Source organism: Mus caroli, chromosome 19 (genome assembly GCF_900094665.2).
Source record: "Mus caroli chromosome 19, CAROLI_EIJ_v1.1, whole genome shotgun sequence".
In the NCBI taxonomy this organism is placed as follows: Eukaryota; Metazoa; Chordata; class Mammalia; order Rodentia; family Muridae; genus Mus; species Mus caroli.
The window spans coordinates 26,009,091-26,026,203 of record NC_034588.1 but is presented as its reverse complement, the minus strand read 5'-3'; the positions used below and the strand labels follow the sequence as shown (position 1 = coordinate 26,026,203).

General features: G+C 42.1%; 1 protein-coding gene across 8 annotated transcripts in view; it reads right to left on the bottom strand.

Moving 5' to 3' along the window:
* Cdc37l1 (cell division cycle 37 like 1) overlaps window positions 1-6,696 on the bottom strand; it is a 52,035-nt gene extending 45,339 nt beyond the window's left edge. For 7 of the 8 annotated variants that reach the window (XM_029472789.1, XM_021152176.2, XM_021152174.2 and 4 more), the window contains exons 1-2: window positions 6,382-6,695; window positions 1,698-1,979 (exon numbers count right to left, since the gene is read on the bottom strand). In XM_029472789.1, the coding sequence (XP_029328649.1) occupies window positions 1,698-1,979; window positions 6,382-6,513 (414 nt within the window). In that variant the 5' untranslated portion in view covers window positions 6,514-6,695. Of the gene's footprint in view, window positions 1-1,697; window positions 1,980-6,381 lie in introns of all 8 variants that reach the window. The other variant, XM_029472788.1, reaches the window with a different exon arrangement.
* Between the last annotated feature and the right edge of the window lie 10,417 nt (window positions 6,697-17,113).

Genomic DNA, 17,113 nt, shown 5'->3' with positions numbered 1-17,113 from the left:
AAAGTCCAGAAAATGCTTCACGATAACAGCATAGGCAGAGACTCTGAGCAGCAGGACTCCAGTCACTCAAGAAAGAACATCAACAATTAACCAGAGACTTTATGCAAAGTCGCTTCATAGCAAAAACCAAAGGATGGCCTGCAAAGTGAGAGAACATCTGTCAGCTGTGCCTCTAATACCTGCTTAAGATTGACTGTTTTATTACATTTACTTCTTTAGTTTGCATGAGTACAGATGTGTATGTCTGTCGTGTGTGTGTGTGTGTGAACATTTGTGGGTTAACATACCATAGAGTATGTGTGGTGGTCAGAAGATAACTTGCAAGTGCCTCTCCCTTCCCCATGTGGGTCCTCAGGGTCAAACTCAGGTCATTAGGCTTGGTGGCAAACATCCTGACCTGCTGGACCATCTCATTACCCTAATATCTTTTACTACACTACACAAAGAAGCTAAATACTAAATAATGAGAAATCAAACAATCCATTCAATAAATGGGCTAATGTTGTGAGCAGACGATCCTCAAACATTAAATACAAATGGCCAATAGATATACGGGAAAATGTCTGCTATCAGCCACCCAAGAAACGCAAATCAAAACTGCACTGAGATTCCATTTTGCCACTATCAGAATAGGAGTCACCACAAAACCAAATAACAAATGCTCAAGGTTGCCGACAAGATGGCACACTTATACACTAGCAGGAATGTAAGAGAGCCCGTCTACTATGAATGTTAGTATGTATGTTTCTCAAGAAACTAAAAATAGAACCACCGTATGGCCCAGCTACAAATACTACTTCTGGGTATTTACCTGAAAGACTGGCAGTTAACATATCAGAGATACTTACACATCAAAATTTGTTGCATCATTATTTTATTAGCTATAGGACTAACATGGATGCATGGATGCCCAAAGTAAGATTAAATGTACATCACTACACACACACACACATATGAATATTTTGTAGCCACAAAAAATATGAGATTATGTGACTTGCAGAAAAATGATTTGCACCTGGACATAATCCTATTTCTATAGATGCACAAAGTCCCTAGAGAACAGACAATATAGATAATCCTATTTCTATAGATGCACAAAGTCCCTAGAGAACACAATATAGAAGTATGTGAAGTATGTGAAACTATCGAGGGGCACAAAGGCAACTAACAGGAAGGGAATGGGTGAGAAAGGGAGAATGGAAGGGCATAGGGGCTGGACATCTCAAAGTGCACTGTATACTTGCACAAAAATGGCTTTATGTAATCCAGTATGATAAAATTTAAATGAAAAAAAAAAAAAAAGATTCTCCTGAGTTTACTAAATCCATGCTGGTAAACTGAAGGATTTTATTTACAAATTCAGTAACTGCATGTGTTACAAAACCGACAGGAAGCCGACAGCCCAGCCACATCAGGAAGTACTCACATCTCAGCTTCAGCACACAGGCCTGTGCATCACATCACCTTGTGAGCTGGGGTCTTCCTACCTGCCTCCCTCTTCCCAGCTAGACTTGGAGATGCTGGCTGTTTAGCAGGACTCTGGTGCTTCGCAACAGTTACTTACAGACACTTCTGGTTCTCCTTCTTCATTTTTATCTGCAGGGCTAGGAATGGAGCCCAGGGCCTCTTGCATGCTCTACCTTTGACCACATACCCAGCCCCTGTCCTCTTTTTTTATGGTCCAACAAAGATCATACCTTATTAAAAACATCCTTGCTAATGGCATCCATGTTCCAGAGACACATCCTCTCTCTTTGGACCAGAGCCTCTTCTTTCTGTCGCCATTCTTCTTCCCGCTGCCTCAGTTCTGACACCGCGGTCTGTGCTTTGGCATGTTCCTGATCCAAGGACTCAGAGTTATGCAGTGCTAAGCTGCCAAGTTTCTGCTGGGCTTCAGCAAGATTCCATTTACATGCAACAGAGCTCTTCACAAATTCTTTCTGCTTTTGGCAAGCCAGCTCAATCCCGTGGCTATACATCTAAATAAAAAGTAACAACTGTATTAGTAAGGAAAGAAGGCAGCAGCAATGACAGTGCTCAATGTTTCCCATCAAAGGGTCTCTGTAGGACGTTTTGGTACACAGCATATCTGTATTCTTTGTCTACAATTGCAGTTTGCATCCATCAGTTCAACTCTGAGCTTCTTTGTTCATCGATACCTCTCCCTGATAACTAACACTACAAAGGCTGGCAATTGCCAGTGATTCTCACAGAGCTGACCGATGACAACACACATCAGCTGTGCAGGCTCCAGAATCCTTCCTTCCCCAGGAGGAGGAAAGCAAAGCAAAGCTCACATCCAGTGCTTCAGTCATGGCTCCTCATCCTGAAAACCAGAGCTTTGACCTGTAAGATCTTCTTGCAGTGACCGGTCTTCACGTCAAAGAACCCATTTAATGGCTCCTAGTTTCTTTGTGTCATCATAATCTGTGACGATGTGAGAGTTCTTAATAAAAAATGCTACTTAAATGATTATGTCACACAGGCACACCTTACCTCAATCCTAATCGAAACAGTGATAGTGAAATCGAAAAGTGCCAACTGGTGACTCTGCTCTCCTCAGGAGAAATCACTTTCAATATTTCTATAACTACTCATGTAAATGCAATGGGTGTTTAGTTCCTTATATTCCTTGTCTCAACAACAAAAGTGGAGGGCATTTTTTTAAGGATTTCTTGGTTAGATGTACTTCATACTACTTACTAAGAATCACTGTTCTTAATCTGTTGCCAGAACTGTATCATTATTGAAGCCTTTATAAATTTACATCTCAACTGTATAAATATAATCATACCTTTTGTTCTTCATTAGCCATTCACTACTAGAATGATGCTTCAAAAAGAGGGGGCAGTCATGCTTTTTCCAAGAGTCTATTATAAAGCACAGACCCCTTAGTTCCTGTCAGTTTTACTTACTGGCTTATTCTTCCCACCCTCAGAACCCTATTATCCCTTTTCACTGATAACGCTCTATCCTCTATCCGATTCCTGCCCAATCCCTAAGTCTGTTCTTATTCACTCTCTCCAAACCCAAGGTATATACATTGCTATATACTATAACTATAACATTAATATATACTTATTTTTTCCCCTGATTCCAGGCTTTGTAAGGAGTTAGAATTTAGTAACAAACTCTTCTGGCACAGGAGTAAACCTGAGTTTTCTAGGACATTTGCGATTTCTACTGGCTGTCTGTGGACATTGCTCTCCTGTTTCCTTATTTAGTAGTTATTTGGGTTTCAAGCCCATATACTGCCATGTCTCTAAACAACAAGTAAAACATTTATTTTTACTTCTTGATACACTAGAAAATGAAGATGTTGGAGAGCTGGCTCAGTGGTTGAGCTCATTTGTTACTCCTGAGGAGGACCTGGGCTCCATCTCCAGCACCCATATGGTGACTCACAATCATCCGCAACTCCAGGACATCCAATGCCTTCTTTTGACCTTGGCAGGCATTAGGAATGCATGGGATGCACACACATGCATGCAAGCAAAATTCTCATACACATAAAATAATAAATTGAGTTTTTAAAAAGAAAAATTATCAATGCTGTTGCACACCTTTAATTCCAGCACTTGGAATGCAGAGGCAGGCATCTCTGTGAGTTCAAGGTCAACTTCATCTACAGAGTGGATAGCTGGGCTACATAGAGAAACTTTTATGTCAAGGGGGGTGGGGGGAGTGGGGAGAAAGCCAGAAAAAGGAGAAAAATGAAGCTGTAAAACAATTTGTAAAAAACAAAGTTATTCCAATAAAGGCAATTATTAGAAGTGGGGTGCAGGATCTCACCCTTTCTAATTATACAAAAGCAAATATTTCTCAAATCAAGCCAACTACCAGAATTATGTATATTTAAATTATTCCCCATAGACTATCATATACCATTTGGTCATACTGACCAACATGGACAGAGATGACTAAGTATACTATTGGGTCTTTAAGAAAAAGAAGCAACCCAGGGGCGTGAGCCCATGTTTGGCACGCATTCTCCACAGAGCTGCATTCTGAGCCCATATCAACTCTTATTTTATTCTGTGATCATATAAAAGTTTAAAAGGCCATAATTTTAGTAAACAAAAACTCTGCAAAGAAACTATGATGGTTAAAGTCTACTGGAGCAACTTTACAACAAAAGCTCTCAAATAGCAGCCACACAGGATCCCAGCACTGAGAGGGCCAAGTGGGCACAGGCCCACTCCTAACCAAGAAGCAGTGTGCAGTTGGTACCTGCTAGAAAGGGGAAATCACTAAGTTCCATCGCTCCTACTCCAGAGCGGGCGGTGCTATGCTGAGCAGTAGCTAGCCAACACAGAATGAACTCTGTGGGGTTTTTGTGGACTTTTTGCTCCATTTTAGCATTTTTAATTATTCTAAAAATTTATTTATTTAGTCTTACTAGCCTTTTGCTTGTTTATTTTTATTTCATTTGGGTAGTTTGTTTTAAAAGGGGGAGAACATAATGTGGGATGAGGAGAGTTGGGGAAGATCTGGGAGAGTAGAAAACAAGATGCAAATATATTGTATGAAAATTTAATTTAAAAAAAGATAAAAGCGGGCTGGAGAGATAGCTCAGCAGTTAAGAACACTGACTGCTCTTCCAGAGGTCCTGAGTTCAATTCCCAGCAACCACATGGTGGCTCACAACCATCTAAAATGAGATCTGAAGCCCTCTTCTGGTGTGTCTGAAGACAGCTACAGTGTACTCATATAAATAAAATAAATCTTTAAAAAAATACAACTATCTTTTTTTAAATCCTCAAATTCTGGCTTGCCTTTTCACACATCATGTTATATTGAGATAGCTCTCTGTCTCTCATATTTGATAAAAATTAAGCCAGTAACTTAAGATGAATTTTTAAAATTCTGTTGATTGATTAAAAATTTTTTTTAAATATTCTAACCTCCCCCCAAATTTAAGTCCTAAAGCTAGCAAAACATATAAGTAGGCTTGTAATAATTATATGTTCTTAGACGTAATGACTTTGTAAACTTTATCACCATTTAAAAGCCTTCTCATCCAAATAAAATGCTATAGTATTTCTCTGGATAGGCAGTGCAGAAGCGTCCTGAAAAGAACAGTGGACTGGGAGTCATGAGTTCTAGTGGGGACCCTGCACTGTCTAACTAGATGACCCTGGGAGATCTCCTTTAGTGAAGGCAATAGAAGCCTCCTTAACCTCCATCACCTAAACAAATGCACAGGTAAAATCGTTTTAAAATGCTGGGTTTCTTGGATTACTTCTTCGAGTCAAGCACAGTGCACTGAAATTGAGGCGGTTTCCTCAATTTGCCTGTCCAAATTGACACCAGCAACTTTTCGTTTTCTCCCTCGGCAATACTAAGTATACACAGATGATACTAGTGACCCGTAACTAGGTGACTACTGACCCATCAATTCTCATTTTCCCTTACTTTCCCTATGAGTAGTTGGCTGACCATAGTCTGTGGTTATGAAACAGCATACTGTGGGTGAGCCCAATCAACTCCGCTGACTGGCAGAATTGGCCCACACTTGCCGGCAGACAATTCAAACCGGTCATCTTTAAGAAAAGCTGTTATAATATTGGACCACATTTTTGCAAAAATGCCTGGAAATCATACACCTACAATCAATTTCATTGAAAAGATTATTGTTCAGTCTATGCTTTTGAAATCTGGTTCAAAACACACCCAGGTGAGAAGTCGGGAGAAGGTGATGTTCGTAGCATAGCACACCACCCCTATAAAAGCCATAACTGGCATATCACACTTGACAGTTTCCGAGGCAAGAAAGCTGGGTTGAAAAACACATGTACTATCAGAAACTTCGGGAAGAAGCCTGAAAGAAAAGCCAATTCGGTGGCTGTATGTTTTCACCGGAGACTGACGCGGAATCAAACTATGAATACAGCAAAGGACCAATGATAGAAACGGAGGTGTGTGCCAGCGTCAAAGGCAAGGCTTACAGAATTTGCTGAGATGTCAGCGCGGCAAAGAGCACGTGAGATGTTTATGTCAGGACTCGGTGTACTATTTTAGAAGTACAATCACTCTCTGTTCCTATCAACTGTGCACAAAGTAGCTGGAGCTCGTAATAAAGGCTCGGATGAAAGCACGCACCAGAGGACAAAGGGTCAATGTTATACACTTGAGCGGCCCCCAAAGCTCCACGCAGACAGCAGCAGAGAGGGGGAGGAGGAACCTCTTGCAAAGGTGAGGGGCAACCAGCCCCAGTGCAGGGACAAGTGTGCGTGGACGTGGAGGTCGGGAATGCGCGCGTGATCGCCTCCTTTTCTCGCGGAAGATGCTGCCAGAGCTGTGGCTTGGCATCAGGCTCCCCCGCGATGCCCACAGACGTTTCCCATCCCCCGCCCCCGGCAGAACGCAGGCCGCTCTTACCTGGGCGCCGCCGTCCGGTACCGGAGAGTAGTGGGACGAAGAGGGGGACACGTCTAAGTCACTCTCCTCCTCGGTCTCCCCGCCAGTCCTCGGGAAGCTCCAGGGGCCCGGTGGCGGCCACGGCTGCTCCATGTCCCACTGGTCCGGGCCCGACAACCGCCAGTGCCAACGGCCCTGGCGTGAGTGGAACCTGCTGGGCGGAGCCAGCCGCCCCGCCGGCCACGGTCGTTACCCAGAATCCCTCTGCCGCTGGCGAAGCCGATGCACCCCCGGAGCAGGCCTGGACTGTGCCGCCGGCGGACTGCGGAAGAAGAAGTAGCCGGCCGGGACGTCATTTCCGGTGGGCGTGACCGGGCGTGGCCACGTCTGGAGTTTAAGTCCAGGGAAGCTAACTAGGGTTTCTGCAGGTTCGGATCCGGGCGGTCAAAGGGTATTCTGACTTGTCCCTCTTCTGTTTCTAAACTGCAGCTCCTTCGTGTAGAGCAGTCTAAGTCGGAGTCGAGGGGGACCGATTTAGAAAGCACAGCCAACTTTCCTTTAACTTCAAATTACCCGCGACAAGACTGTTCTTCAAACCCTGCTACAGCGGAGGAGGACACTAAAAATAAAATACTGGGGCAAGCACATTTGTAAAGAATTGAGACAAGTAGTAGACACATCAGAGGGCTTTCTGTTCCTCGTGTCTTTTTAGAATCGTGAAGATCCGTGTGCTCACTGTCCCTTTACTTTTTGAGACGAAATGGCCCACCATAGCCCGAGAACACATTTTAAGAGAAAACCCCAAAGATTGGGAATGTACCCTGGCAGTAGAGTGCTCATCTAACTAACACAGGCAAGGCCCTGATTTTAGTTTTTAGGACCAGGGAGAGGGAAACAGAGACACCTAGGAACTAGGAAAGTCTAACTTCACAACCTGCACGTTTAACAATCTGGCTTGTTGTCTATTCGCGATCAGATAAGACAACAGTGATCAGTCTTTCAAGCTTTGCTTGATGATTGGCAAACTGTAGGTGGAGGGGGTTGAGGGGGGGGGGTGAGGTTCACAGGGGTAGGCCAGAGGACCACATCAGTTCTCCCGCTCTGTCATTTTTCACAGCATTCCCTTGAGACAAAGTTTCTTCTCACTGAGCGCGGAGAACTGACACCAAGTCTTCTGTCGCAGCCCACTTAGAGAGCTAGGGTTAGAGGTGTGGGCTTGTTGGGGATTTGAACTGAGGTCCTCGTGCTTGCTCAGCTAGCATTCTTACCTACTGAGTCATCTGCCTTAGCCCTGACTGGCAAACGCTAAAGGCTCGTTAATCCTAATGGTCGAGCGATACATGAGAAAAATGCTGTTAAGCATGCTGTGTAACATTTAAGGAAGAGGGATGACATGAAAAGCCTATGTGATTCAGTTCTGCTCTTTCATGATTAGGAAAATACCCAACAGTATTTTTACAGCGGTATCTAATACAAAGATGGTTTTGGGGTGGTAAAAGAAAGCTAAAAATAAGTAAGTAGAAGCAATGGAAGAGTAGATCTCAGCGTGCTGATGTGGAAATATCTCTGAAATGAACAAGTCTGTAATCCTGGGAAAAGCTGAGACATGAGGATTCCAAGTTCACCACCAACCTGGGCTATACAGAAGGGGCACTCACTGGGTTAAAGAAACCAAATTACAGAATTAGATTATGTAAAGTGAGAAGTTACAGTTTATTTGGGTTTTTTTGTTTGTTTGTTTGTTTGTTTTAAGGAGCAGGGCAGAGAAAGAGCAAGCTAGAAAATTAGAGCATATTGCCAGAGTTAGAGGCCCAGCAGAGCAAAAGAGTCAGAGGTTGAAAGAGAAGTCCAATTGAGTCAGTTAGCTTGAAGAAGTGTTTGAGCCAGAACAACTGTCCTGAACCAGCCAGCCACTGCTCAGAAAGAACTAGAAAGAGTGAGCTTTCTCAGCAGCAAGTCTCAGAAGCTGAAAACATTCTCAGCTTAGATTAGATTGTCTGGAGGCTGGAAGCTTCCAGGACTAGGTCTGGGTTAACAGATGGCAGTAAGCCTCAGAGATGACAATTATTCAGGAGAATAAAAAATACTTTTACGCCGGGCGTGGTGGTGCACATCTTTAATCCCAGCACTCGGGAGGCAAAGGCAGGTGGATTTCTGAGTTCGAGGCCAGCCTGGTGAATTCCAGGATAGCCAGGGCTACGCAGAGAAACCCTGTCTCGAAAAACCAAAAAAAAAAAAAAAAAAAAAGATACTTTTACAAAAGTCTTGGAAGAGCTAGAAGAAGTGTAATAATCACTTTGGTGGCTAAGGCCAGGGATGGAAAATTCTAAAGGTCTTGATTTCTATTTAGCCTTCCCGTAATGTGCTGATTGTTACAGGATATTTGATGATTGCTTATAGAACACCCATATTGTTACAGATACTGTTTGTTAGATGCTGTTGGGTGTGTCCTAATTAGATACGGTTTGATGTGCCGCTAAAAGTCTCAATAGATAAGCATGCTAAGGAATAAAAAGTTTCTGCCTACTGTAAGGCAAGTTGCTTGGGAGAGGTCTAGTGGTCTTTGCTCTGTGACCCAATCTGCTCTATGACCTGAGGCGAAGTGGGCTGGGTGGCCTTGAGCTGCCCCATCATAAAGCTGGAGTGGTTCAGCCCCTACTCACTTGGCTTGGAGCCCCCACCATGATAGTGACGTGGTTCAGCCTGCCAAGTTCTAGGGGGAGGAGCTGGAGACTGCTTTTATAGCAATTGGACCTTTGAGCGCGCTCTCTCATGGCTTGGAAGAGCCTTCCTGAAAGAAGCTCTGGGTAAGAGATAGGGATTCTCTTTTTGGACTTGGAAATCACAGAGGACGCAACAGAGGACGCAGGTAAAACAGTATTCTAGGAAAGAGAGCTAAGGAGCTCTCTTGCGTTTGGAGGAGCTCAAGAGACAGGAAGATGAGCTCAGTAAAATGACACAGATAGAAAGAGATTTCTAAAGAGCTAGCAGGTGAGTTGTAAGATCAGGCTTGCAAATAGAGATTTTGTTAAGAAAGTAAAGTTACATCGATGAGTTAGCAGATTTTTACCACAGCTCCCACCTTCTGTGTCTTTATGGGTATAAATTATTAAGTAAATTTAAAAGGAGGAATATTACAGTTGGTAGAAGATTTTTCTACAAGTGTATAACTTTATAATCAGAAATAAAAGTTGAAAAGCTTTTCATGCAACCCTTGTTGCAGTCAGGTAGTAAATGTCAAGGGGGAAGTGTAACAGGTCAGAGAAAATGAAAACAGTTTATTTCCCCCTCTTTATTTGAAACCACAAAGTGCTTTGAGTGGTGCCTGGCTGGAAACTTAATTTTTCAAATCCTATTTTCAATGATGGTTCTCCAATGCTTTCACTTCCTATGTAAGGCCCACCACCCTCCAGAGGTACTGGAAAAGAAAGGATATGGGGGAAGTGGACCTGCTTAGAAAGGTTCTTTGGAGCAACTCCAGTCTGTGTCATCTGGAAATCGGCAGTTCAGTTCACAGGTTAGCAGTGGCAGCTCGATCTGCTTGCAAACATTTTACGGCTACACCAGCAGTCCAGTTTGCTAGAGTTGGGATAGCAAATAAGAATCAGCAGCGGTAGCACTGCCTAACAGAGATAGCAAGGCTCCAGCTTCAGCAGGAGAAAGCAGCAGGAGAAACCAGCAGGAATGCTAGAAGTTCTCAGCTGTGCCTCTCTCCAGAAAGTGAAGATCAGCAAAGACTTGAGACCCACCAGCATTGCACAGATAGCTCTATAAGCAAGCCAAGCTCAGCCCCATCACTGTCCCTGGAGTTTTATTTATAGCTTCCAAACATCCTGTGTCCTCCACGGGTCTTGCCTCAGTCCGGTGCATCTGTCTCAGCTGACTTCACTCTGCCAATCAGCCCAACTCCTCAGAAGCAGCAAGAAACTGCAGCACCACAACCAGAAGGTTTTTTGGTGCATTTCTCTCTATGGAAATGAAGACAAATGCAGTTCAACTATGCAATGTAAGGCAGACCAATACGTACACGTTGTTCGCAAAGAATCCTTCATCACGTGTGCTTTCACATGCTTTAGCAGAAAATCCTCTCTCCTGTGTCTGCTTCAGCTAAATATCCCTTCAGGAGTCTGCCTTAGTCTGCCACCTGGGGTTAGTCATGGAGGTGGCAAGATTGCCAGGGCAGACAGTAGTTGGCACTAGCACGGGACAGTGCCTTTTAAAATATTTCCCACAACAATCCAGTCTCTGTATTGTCTGTCCAGTCTATGTTTTGTCTCTTTGTGATTGATCACTTGGGCTAGCCCTTTTGAAGTTGATTTGTGTGCATTTTTTTTGTGGAGCTATCAGTAACTGAGACAGTCTGTGAATTATTTGGATTATTTTCTTGGTGAAGACATTCATGTCTCCAGTAATAAGAGGGATTCTTTGGTCAAATCTGATTTTTACAAGTTTTATTGGTCTGATCTATTATGGAAAAGTATTCATATTTTTTCATTCCCTGTAGATACATAAGCATAACCACATCCATGTCTCCATCTTGGCTTAGTTCCTCAGTTTTTTTGGTAACCCAGTGTCTCTCAGTTGCTGTTGTTCCTTTTTTTTTTTTTTTTTTTTACCAACATTAGGAAAATTGAGAGTTAACAAAGCATGATTTAGTCTGTCCCTGAGGGTTTTTATTCTCCCTTTTTGTTTAATAAGCATCTCTTTTAAGGTACAGTTGGCTCTTTCTCTATCTGCTTGTCCTATGGGATTATGTGATAGACCAATAACATGCTTATACTATGCAAAGAATTGCTTCATCTTACTGGGTACATATGCAGGATCATTGTCAGTTATAATTTGTGTAGGTATACCCATGATAAGTGCCGTTATTTCCAACAACCATGTAATTACACAATCAGCCTTCTCAGACCTTATAGCAGTTGCCCATTGAAATCCTGAGGACATGTCAATGGTATGGTGCATATACCTTTGCGTTCCAAATTCTGCAAAATGGAAAATATCCATCTGCCAGATGTCATTCCTTTTGGTACTCTAGGGTTACCGCCAGTAGATAATGGAGTTTGGTTGTATAAAGAGCATGTAGAACATTTTTTTTTTAATTTATGTTTTTGGCTTGTTGCCAAGTAATGGAAAATCTTTTTCTTTAAACCTTTTTCATTAACATGATGTTTCTCATGAAATTTTGAAGCTGCTAACGTATTGTCTACTAGTAGTTGGTCAATTTTGTCATTTCCTTGAGCTAATGGACCAGGCAAACCTGTATGAGGTCAAATATGAGTAATATATAATGGATAATTTCCACTTCTGATGACCTGTTGTAATTGTATAAATAGCAAAGTTAATTCCAAGTTATCCAGCATAAATTCGGAAGTCTCTATTGGAAACAACTCTTTCTGCATATAAAGAATCAGTAATTATGTTAAGAGGTTCAGAATAATCTAATACTATCGTAAGGATATCATAGAATTTTGATTTTTGAACCGATGTATACAGACTTGATCACCTTGCTTATTTTATCTGACTTAGAACCTGCCATCCTCTTCTTCTTTGCATCAGTATAAAATGTTGGTGTCTCTGGACTTGTGTTCTCTTTACTATACCTGGAAGAATCCAATTAGTTCTTTTCACAAACTGTATATGTTTGCTTTTTGGATATTTATTATTAATTTCTCCTAAGAAATTACTACAAGCTTTTTGCCAATCTTCATTAATCACCCATAATGACCTAATCTCAGCATCTGTAAGAGGTACCACAATTCCAGCTGGATCTGGTCCTGCCAGCTGATGCAGTCACGTTCTGCCTTTTATAATGCATTCAGAAATCTTTTCTATGTATGTCTTCAATTTTTTACTTTATGAGCTAAAAAGATCCATTCTATAATACTGTTTTCCTTTTGTATGATGAGCCCAGTAGGAGAATGAGTTGAAGGTAAAATGAGTAGAATACACTCGAGTTTAGGATCAATTCTATCCACACACTACTCTTTGCAGACTTGGTTCTAGAAGAGTTAACTCTTTTTCTGCTTTGACCATTAGACATCTTGGACTGTCTAAATTGGAATCTCCTTCTAATATTTGAAACAAATTACTTAACTCATATATGCTTAATCCATTGTAGGCCTCAGTTAATATCTCCCATTAATTTTGAAAATTTAAGTTTGCAATTGGTCCCCTATAGATCTCTACCCTTTGTGGTCAAATTTTTTGTTAACTGATTTTATAACCCAAGTAACTAAGTGAATCTCTCCTCTCTGTATTTCTGGAACAATCTGTAACCCCCAGCATGGCAGAATTCTTTGTGTTAACTTAAACATATTTTTTAAAACATCTTTGCCAGAATCTGCCAACAGAATGTCATCCATATAATGATAAATGATAGCTTGAGGGAATGTTTACAAATTATTTCTAATGGTTATTGCACGAAATAAAGTTGTACTATTTACCATTCCCTGTGGTATGTATCTTTCAGTAGTATCTTTTTAGTAGAGGACTATTATTTGAAGTAGATACTAAGAAAGCAAACCTTTCCTTATCTTTCTCATGCAAGCATGCAAGAGTATTGAGGAAAAACAACCTTTTTGTTTTGTTTTGTTTATCGAGACAGGGTTTCTCTGTGTAGCCCTCGGCTGTCCTGGAACTCACTCTGTAGACCAGGTGGCCTCGAACTCAGAAATCTGCCTGCCTCTACCTCCCAAGTGCTGGGATTAAAGGCATGCACTACCACACAAAACAACAACAACAACAACAACAAACAAAAACAAAAACAAAAACCAAAAAAAAACCCCTTCAAGTCAAGTCAATTATTATTATTATAGGCCATGATTTTGGTAACAATGATGGTAAAATTACCTTATTAACTGCTCTTAAATCCATTATCATCTTCTATTTACCTGATTTCTTTTTTCCCAACAAACACAGGAGAATTCCACAAACACAGGAGAATTCCATGGGCTGGTAGACTCTTCTATATGTTGAGCCGCCAGCTGCTCTTGTACCAGTTGTTCAAGAGCTTGCAATTTTTCTTTTATTATGGGCCGCTGCTCTTGCCAAAGAGGCTGGTTGGATAACCGCTTAAGGGGCAAAGCTCTTGGTATGTCCTCGGTGGCCCCTGTTTTTGACCATGGGCACAGCTTGTGATTGTTCTCTATCACCTGCATCAATACCGTTCCCAAGATCTACCAAGATCACCTCTATATCCTTCATTTGTTTTCCCTGGAATTGCAGAAATATTAATTTGAGTAACCCCATTATTGTGAAATATCTCTTCACCATAAGTCTATGGGTATGTCAGCCACAAAAGGTATCAGCTTCCCTGTTTGCCTTTCTGGTCCCATTGGACACTTTGTCTTATTCCTGATAACTTTCCAATTCCTATAAATTGTGTGTGGCCAATCTGGATTCCAAGACTTTGGGGAAAGTACGCTAACATCAGCTCCTGTACCCAACCTTCTATGTCAACACCATTCATTTGTATCATTAATTTGGGTCTCTGATCATTAACCATTGATTGCCAGAACACACATTTTCCAGTGCTCCCAAAAGCTCCTGTCCTTTCTACTGGAGCAGCCTTGCCCTTGATGTAAAGAAACAAGAGCTGAGCAATTCTATCCCCTGGATCAATTTGCATCTCCTTTTTCACATACCCCATAATTTTTATTTTTTTCCTTGCTATTCCCATCTACTGCACCTGGATGCACAATAAATCCTGAGAAGTTAATCCACTCCTTCCCAAGATGATTGCCACTCTCCCCGAAGTGAAGGGACCATGCACACCAGTGGTTAACTTGTAACATTCAACTTTTGGGGATAATGTAAAAAAAGGTGTCTGTAGTTAGATCCAAAGCTGCACTTCCTTCTGTAGCATGCATAAGATCAGAAATACCTGATTTTGATTTTCTTGCCTATTGATACCTCCTGACTGACCAAAGGAAAATGGCTCGTATTGTTTGCTGTTGGGCCTCGAGCTGACAGGCCCTTCGGTGCCTTTCCTGATGACAAGAGGTTACCTCTTATGTATCTCAGACAAGCAGTCCGTTGACCAATGTTTACCCTTTCCACAGCAGCTAGAATACCCTGGAAGCCTTTGTGGCTCAAAGCCACCAGAACTTGCTTGTTCTCCCCTACGATTACCAAATTCCCTAGTGTCAATGTTACTTTGAGCTCCAAATCTTTTAGCCTTACTTTTTTTTGAGGGGGAGGGATGATCAAATTCACCACAATTAAAACATCAAGCATTTTGATTCCTGATATTTCTAGCTGTGGTTCACCCTATGATATTGACATTATACTCCTGAGAACCAGCACCAATTGTCTCCCTTATCCGTTCATCTACTGGGGGCTCCTCATGCTTTCAATGGTCTGATTGCTCTCTTACATTCAGTGTTTGCATTTTCAAATGCCAAAATTTCTATCAATGACTGTCTGGTTTCTGTGGGTTGCTGTATATATACAGATGAAGGCAGGTACAAGATAAGATGAGAGCCTGTGCTTGGGAAGTGGAAAAGGAAGGCGGGCTGAGAATTTTAGAGACAGAGTGACAGAGAGTGGAGAAGAAGTGAAGAAGAAGAAGAGAGAAGATGGAACCTGTAGGAGAGGAAGATGAGCCAGAACCACACAATCCTGGGAGCCATAAGTACTGGGGATTTCTTAGATAATTAAATAATAATTAGGGTGTGTCTGCCCCCATCTAGGTGGGTAGCTTGTGTTTGTATCAATTGAGTTTTGAGTTCATTGTGTGGGCCTTTTGTGGGTTGAGAATTTACTGATATAAATCTGACTGATAAATCACAAGCCTCTAGAATTTGGATTTTACCATATTACCAGGATGTGTGACCACTGACCACAGGGGGTGGATGGCTGGGAATGTGAGCAGGATCTGCCGCAAGAGAACAGCCAGATAGGCAGTTGCTACACGGGGCTCACCATGGAAGTAGAGAGATCGCCAGAGAGTAGCCTGCGCCAGTGTGGGATGATGCTTTTAAAAATATTTCCTACTACAGGTTTCAGCGTCTCTTATGGCTCTATTCACAGCTAAACTCAACTTCTGTAAGAATTCTGTGACGGCTTCTCCAGAACGCTGTATTATTTTAGTAAATGAGGTAGATTCCCGCCCCCCCCCCAACACACACACAGTTTTCTTCAACCAAATCCCAAGCCCTTAAAGCAGCAACACAACCTTGTTCAATTACACCGTCATCAGATTCGATTTCTCCTTGTGAGTCAGCCTAACGCCCTTCACCAGGCAGCCCCAGCAAACCGCCATCCAACCGATTTTCCAAAGAACCCTTACGTTTCCACTCCACCCGGCAAAGAAACCAGCTCTCTGTCAATGTAGACAGAGAGCAATGTCAATGTAGACAATGTCAATGTAGACAGAGAGCAATGTCAACTGCTAAGATGCTCTCCTTGACTTCTCTTCTCTTCTTGTTGACCCCTAATGTTATAAACCTTCAGATTTTATGTGTGGGGGAAGGACTTTGTCAATTACTGTAGCTTTCAACAACGTCTGGGTATAGACATTTCCCAAGTTGGAATCTAAGCCTTGACCTTAAACCCCCACGCTTCAGCCTCATACCATGTACCTGCAGTTTGGACATCATCATTAAATGTATCATGCACATTTAAAATTTGACATGTCCAAACGTGAGCTCTTCTCTTAGAATTCAAATATTCCCTTCTTCCAAAAAAAGGAGGTGTGTTCTAAGACTCAAAAAGCTATAAGATTCACAGGTACCGGCTCCCAAACTGACAAAGATAGTAATCACTAGGGAAACCCGTCCACCTCAACTCTGCTTCTCATTGGTCAAATGTCATTCACCTAGAGAGCCCAGCCCAGCCACTGAGTCTAAATTACGTTCTTACTCCCTTTCTAACCTGTGATTCCCCCATCTTACCACTTTGTGTGTGTAGATAGATAGATATAGATAGGTATAGGTATAGGTATAGGTATAGGTATAGGTATAGGTATAGGTATAGGTATAGGTATAGGTATAGATATTTCCTGCTGTTCACTGTATTATCTTTTCCGTTCTTATTTCTTCTCTCACTAGAATGTAAGCTCCACATGGCCACACGTGGAGCTTCTTATTCATACCTGTAAGGATCAGATCTGTGCCTGTTGAGTACATATGCAGTGAATAAATGAATGGGAATGGCAAAGGATGGATGGAAACAGGCCTAAATAGAGATGAATGAGGCAGGAGAGAGACATAAAGACTTATATTGTTGACAGATGACTGGATTACTTTTTCATCGACGTTAGAAAATACCCAACAGAAGCAACTGAAGGGTGAAGGGGTTTATTTTGGTTCCATTTTGGAGGCAGCAGACCATCACATTGAACCAGCACGCAGTGGTGGTGCATGGCGCTGCCATTCCTCAGATCTTGGCAGAACAGGAAGCAGATGGCTTACACTGGAACCAGAGACACGCATGACCTTCAGGGCCCTCTCCCAGGGACCCAGTTCTCTTAGCTAGGCTATATGTTCACAGGCTTCCAAAACAGTGAAATCAACTGGTATTTCAGGGGTTTCAACGCATGTGCCGGTCAGGGGACATTTCATATTTAAAACCCTAAACGATGAAGGAGTTGACTGTGACAGATGAGAAGTCTCACTGTGAGCCACTGCTGACTTAAGTATAGTGATTTTTAAAATTATTATCCTCTCTCTCTTTCTTTCTTTCTTTCTTTCTTTCTTTCTTTCTTTCTTTCTCTCTCTCTCTCTCTCTCTCTCTCTCTCTCTCTCTCTCT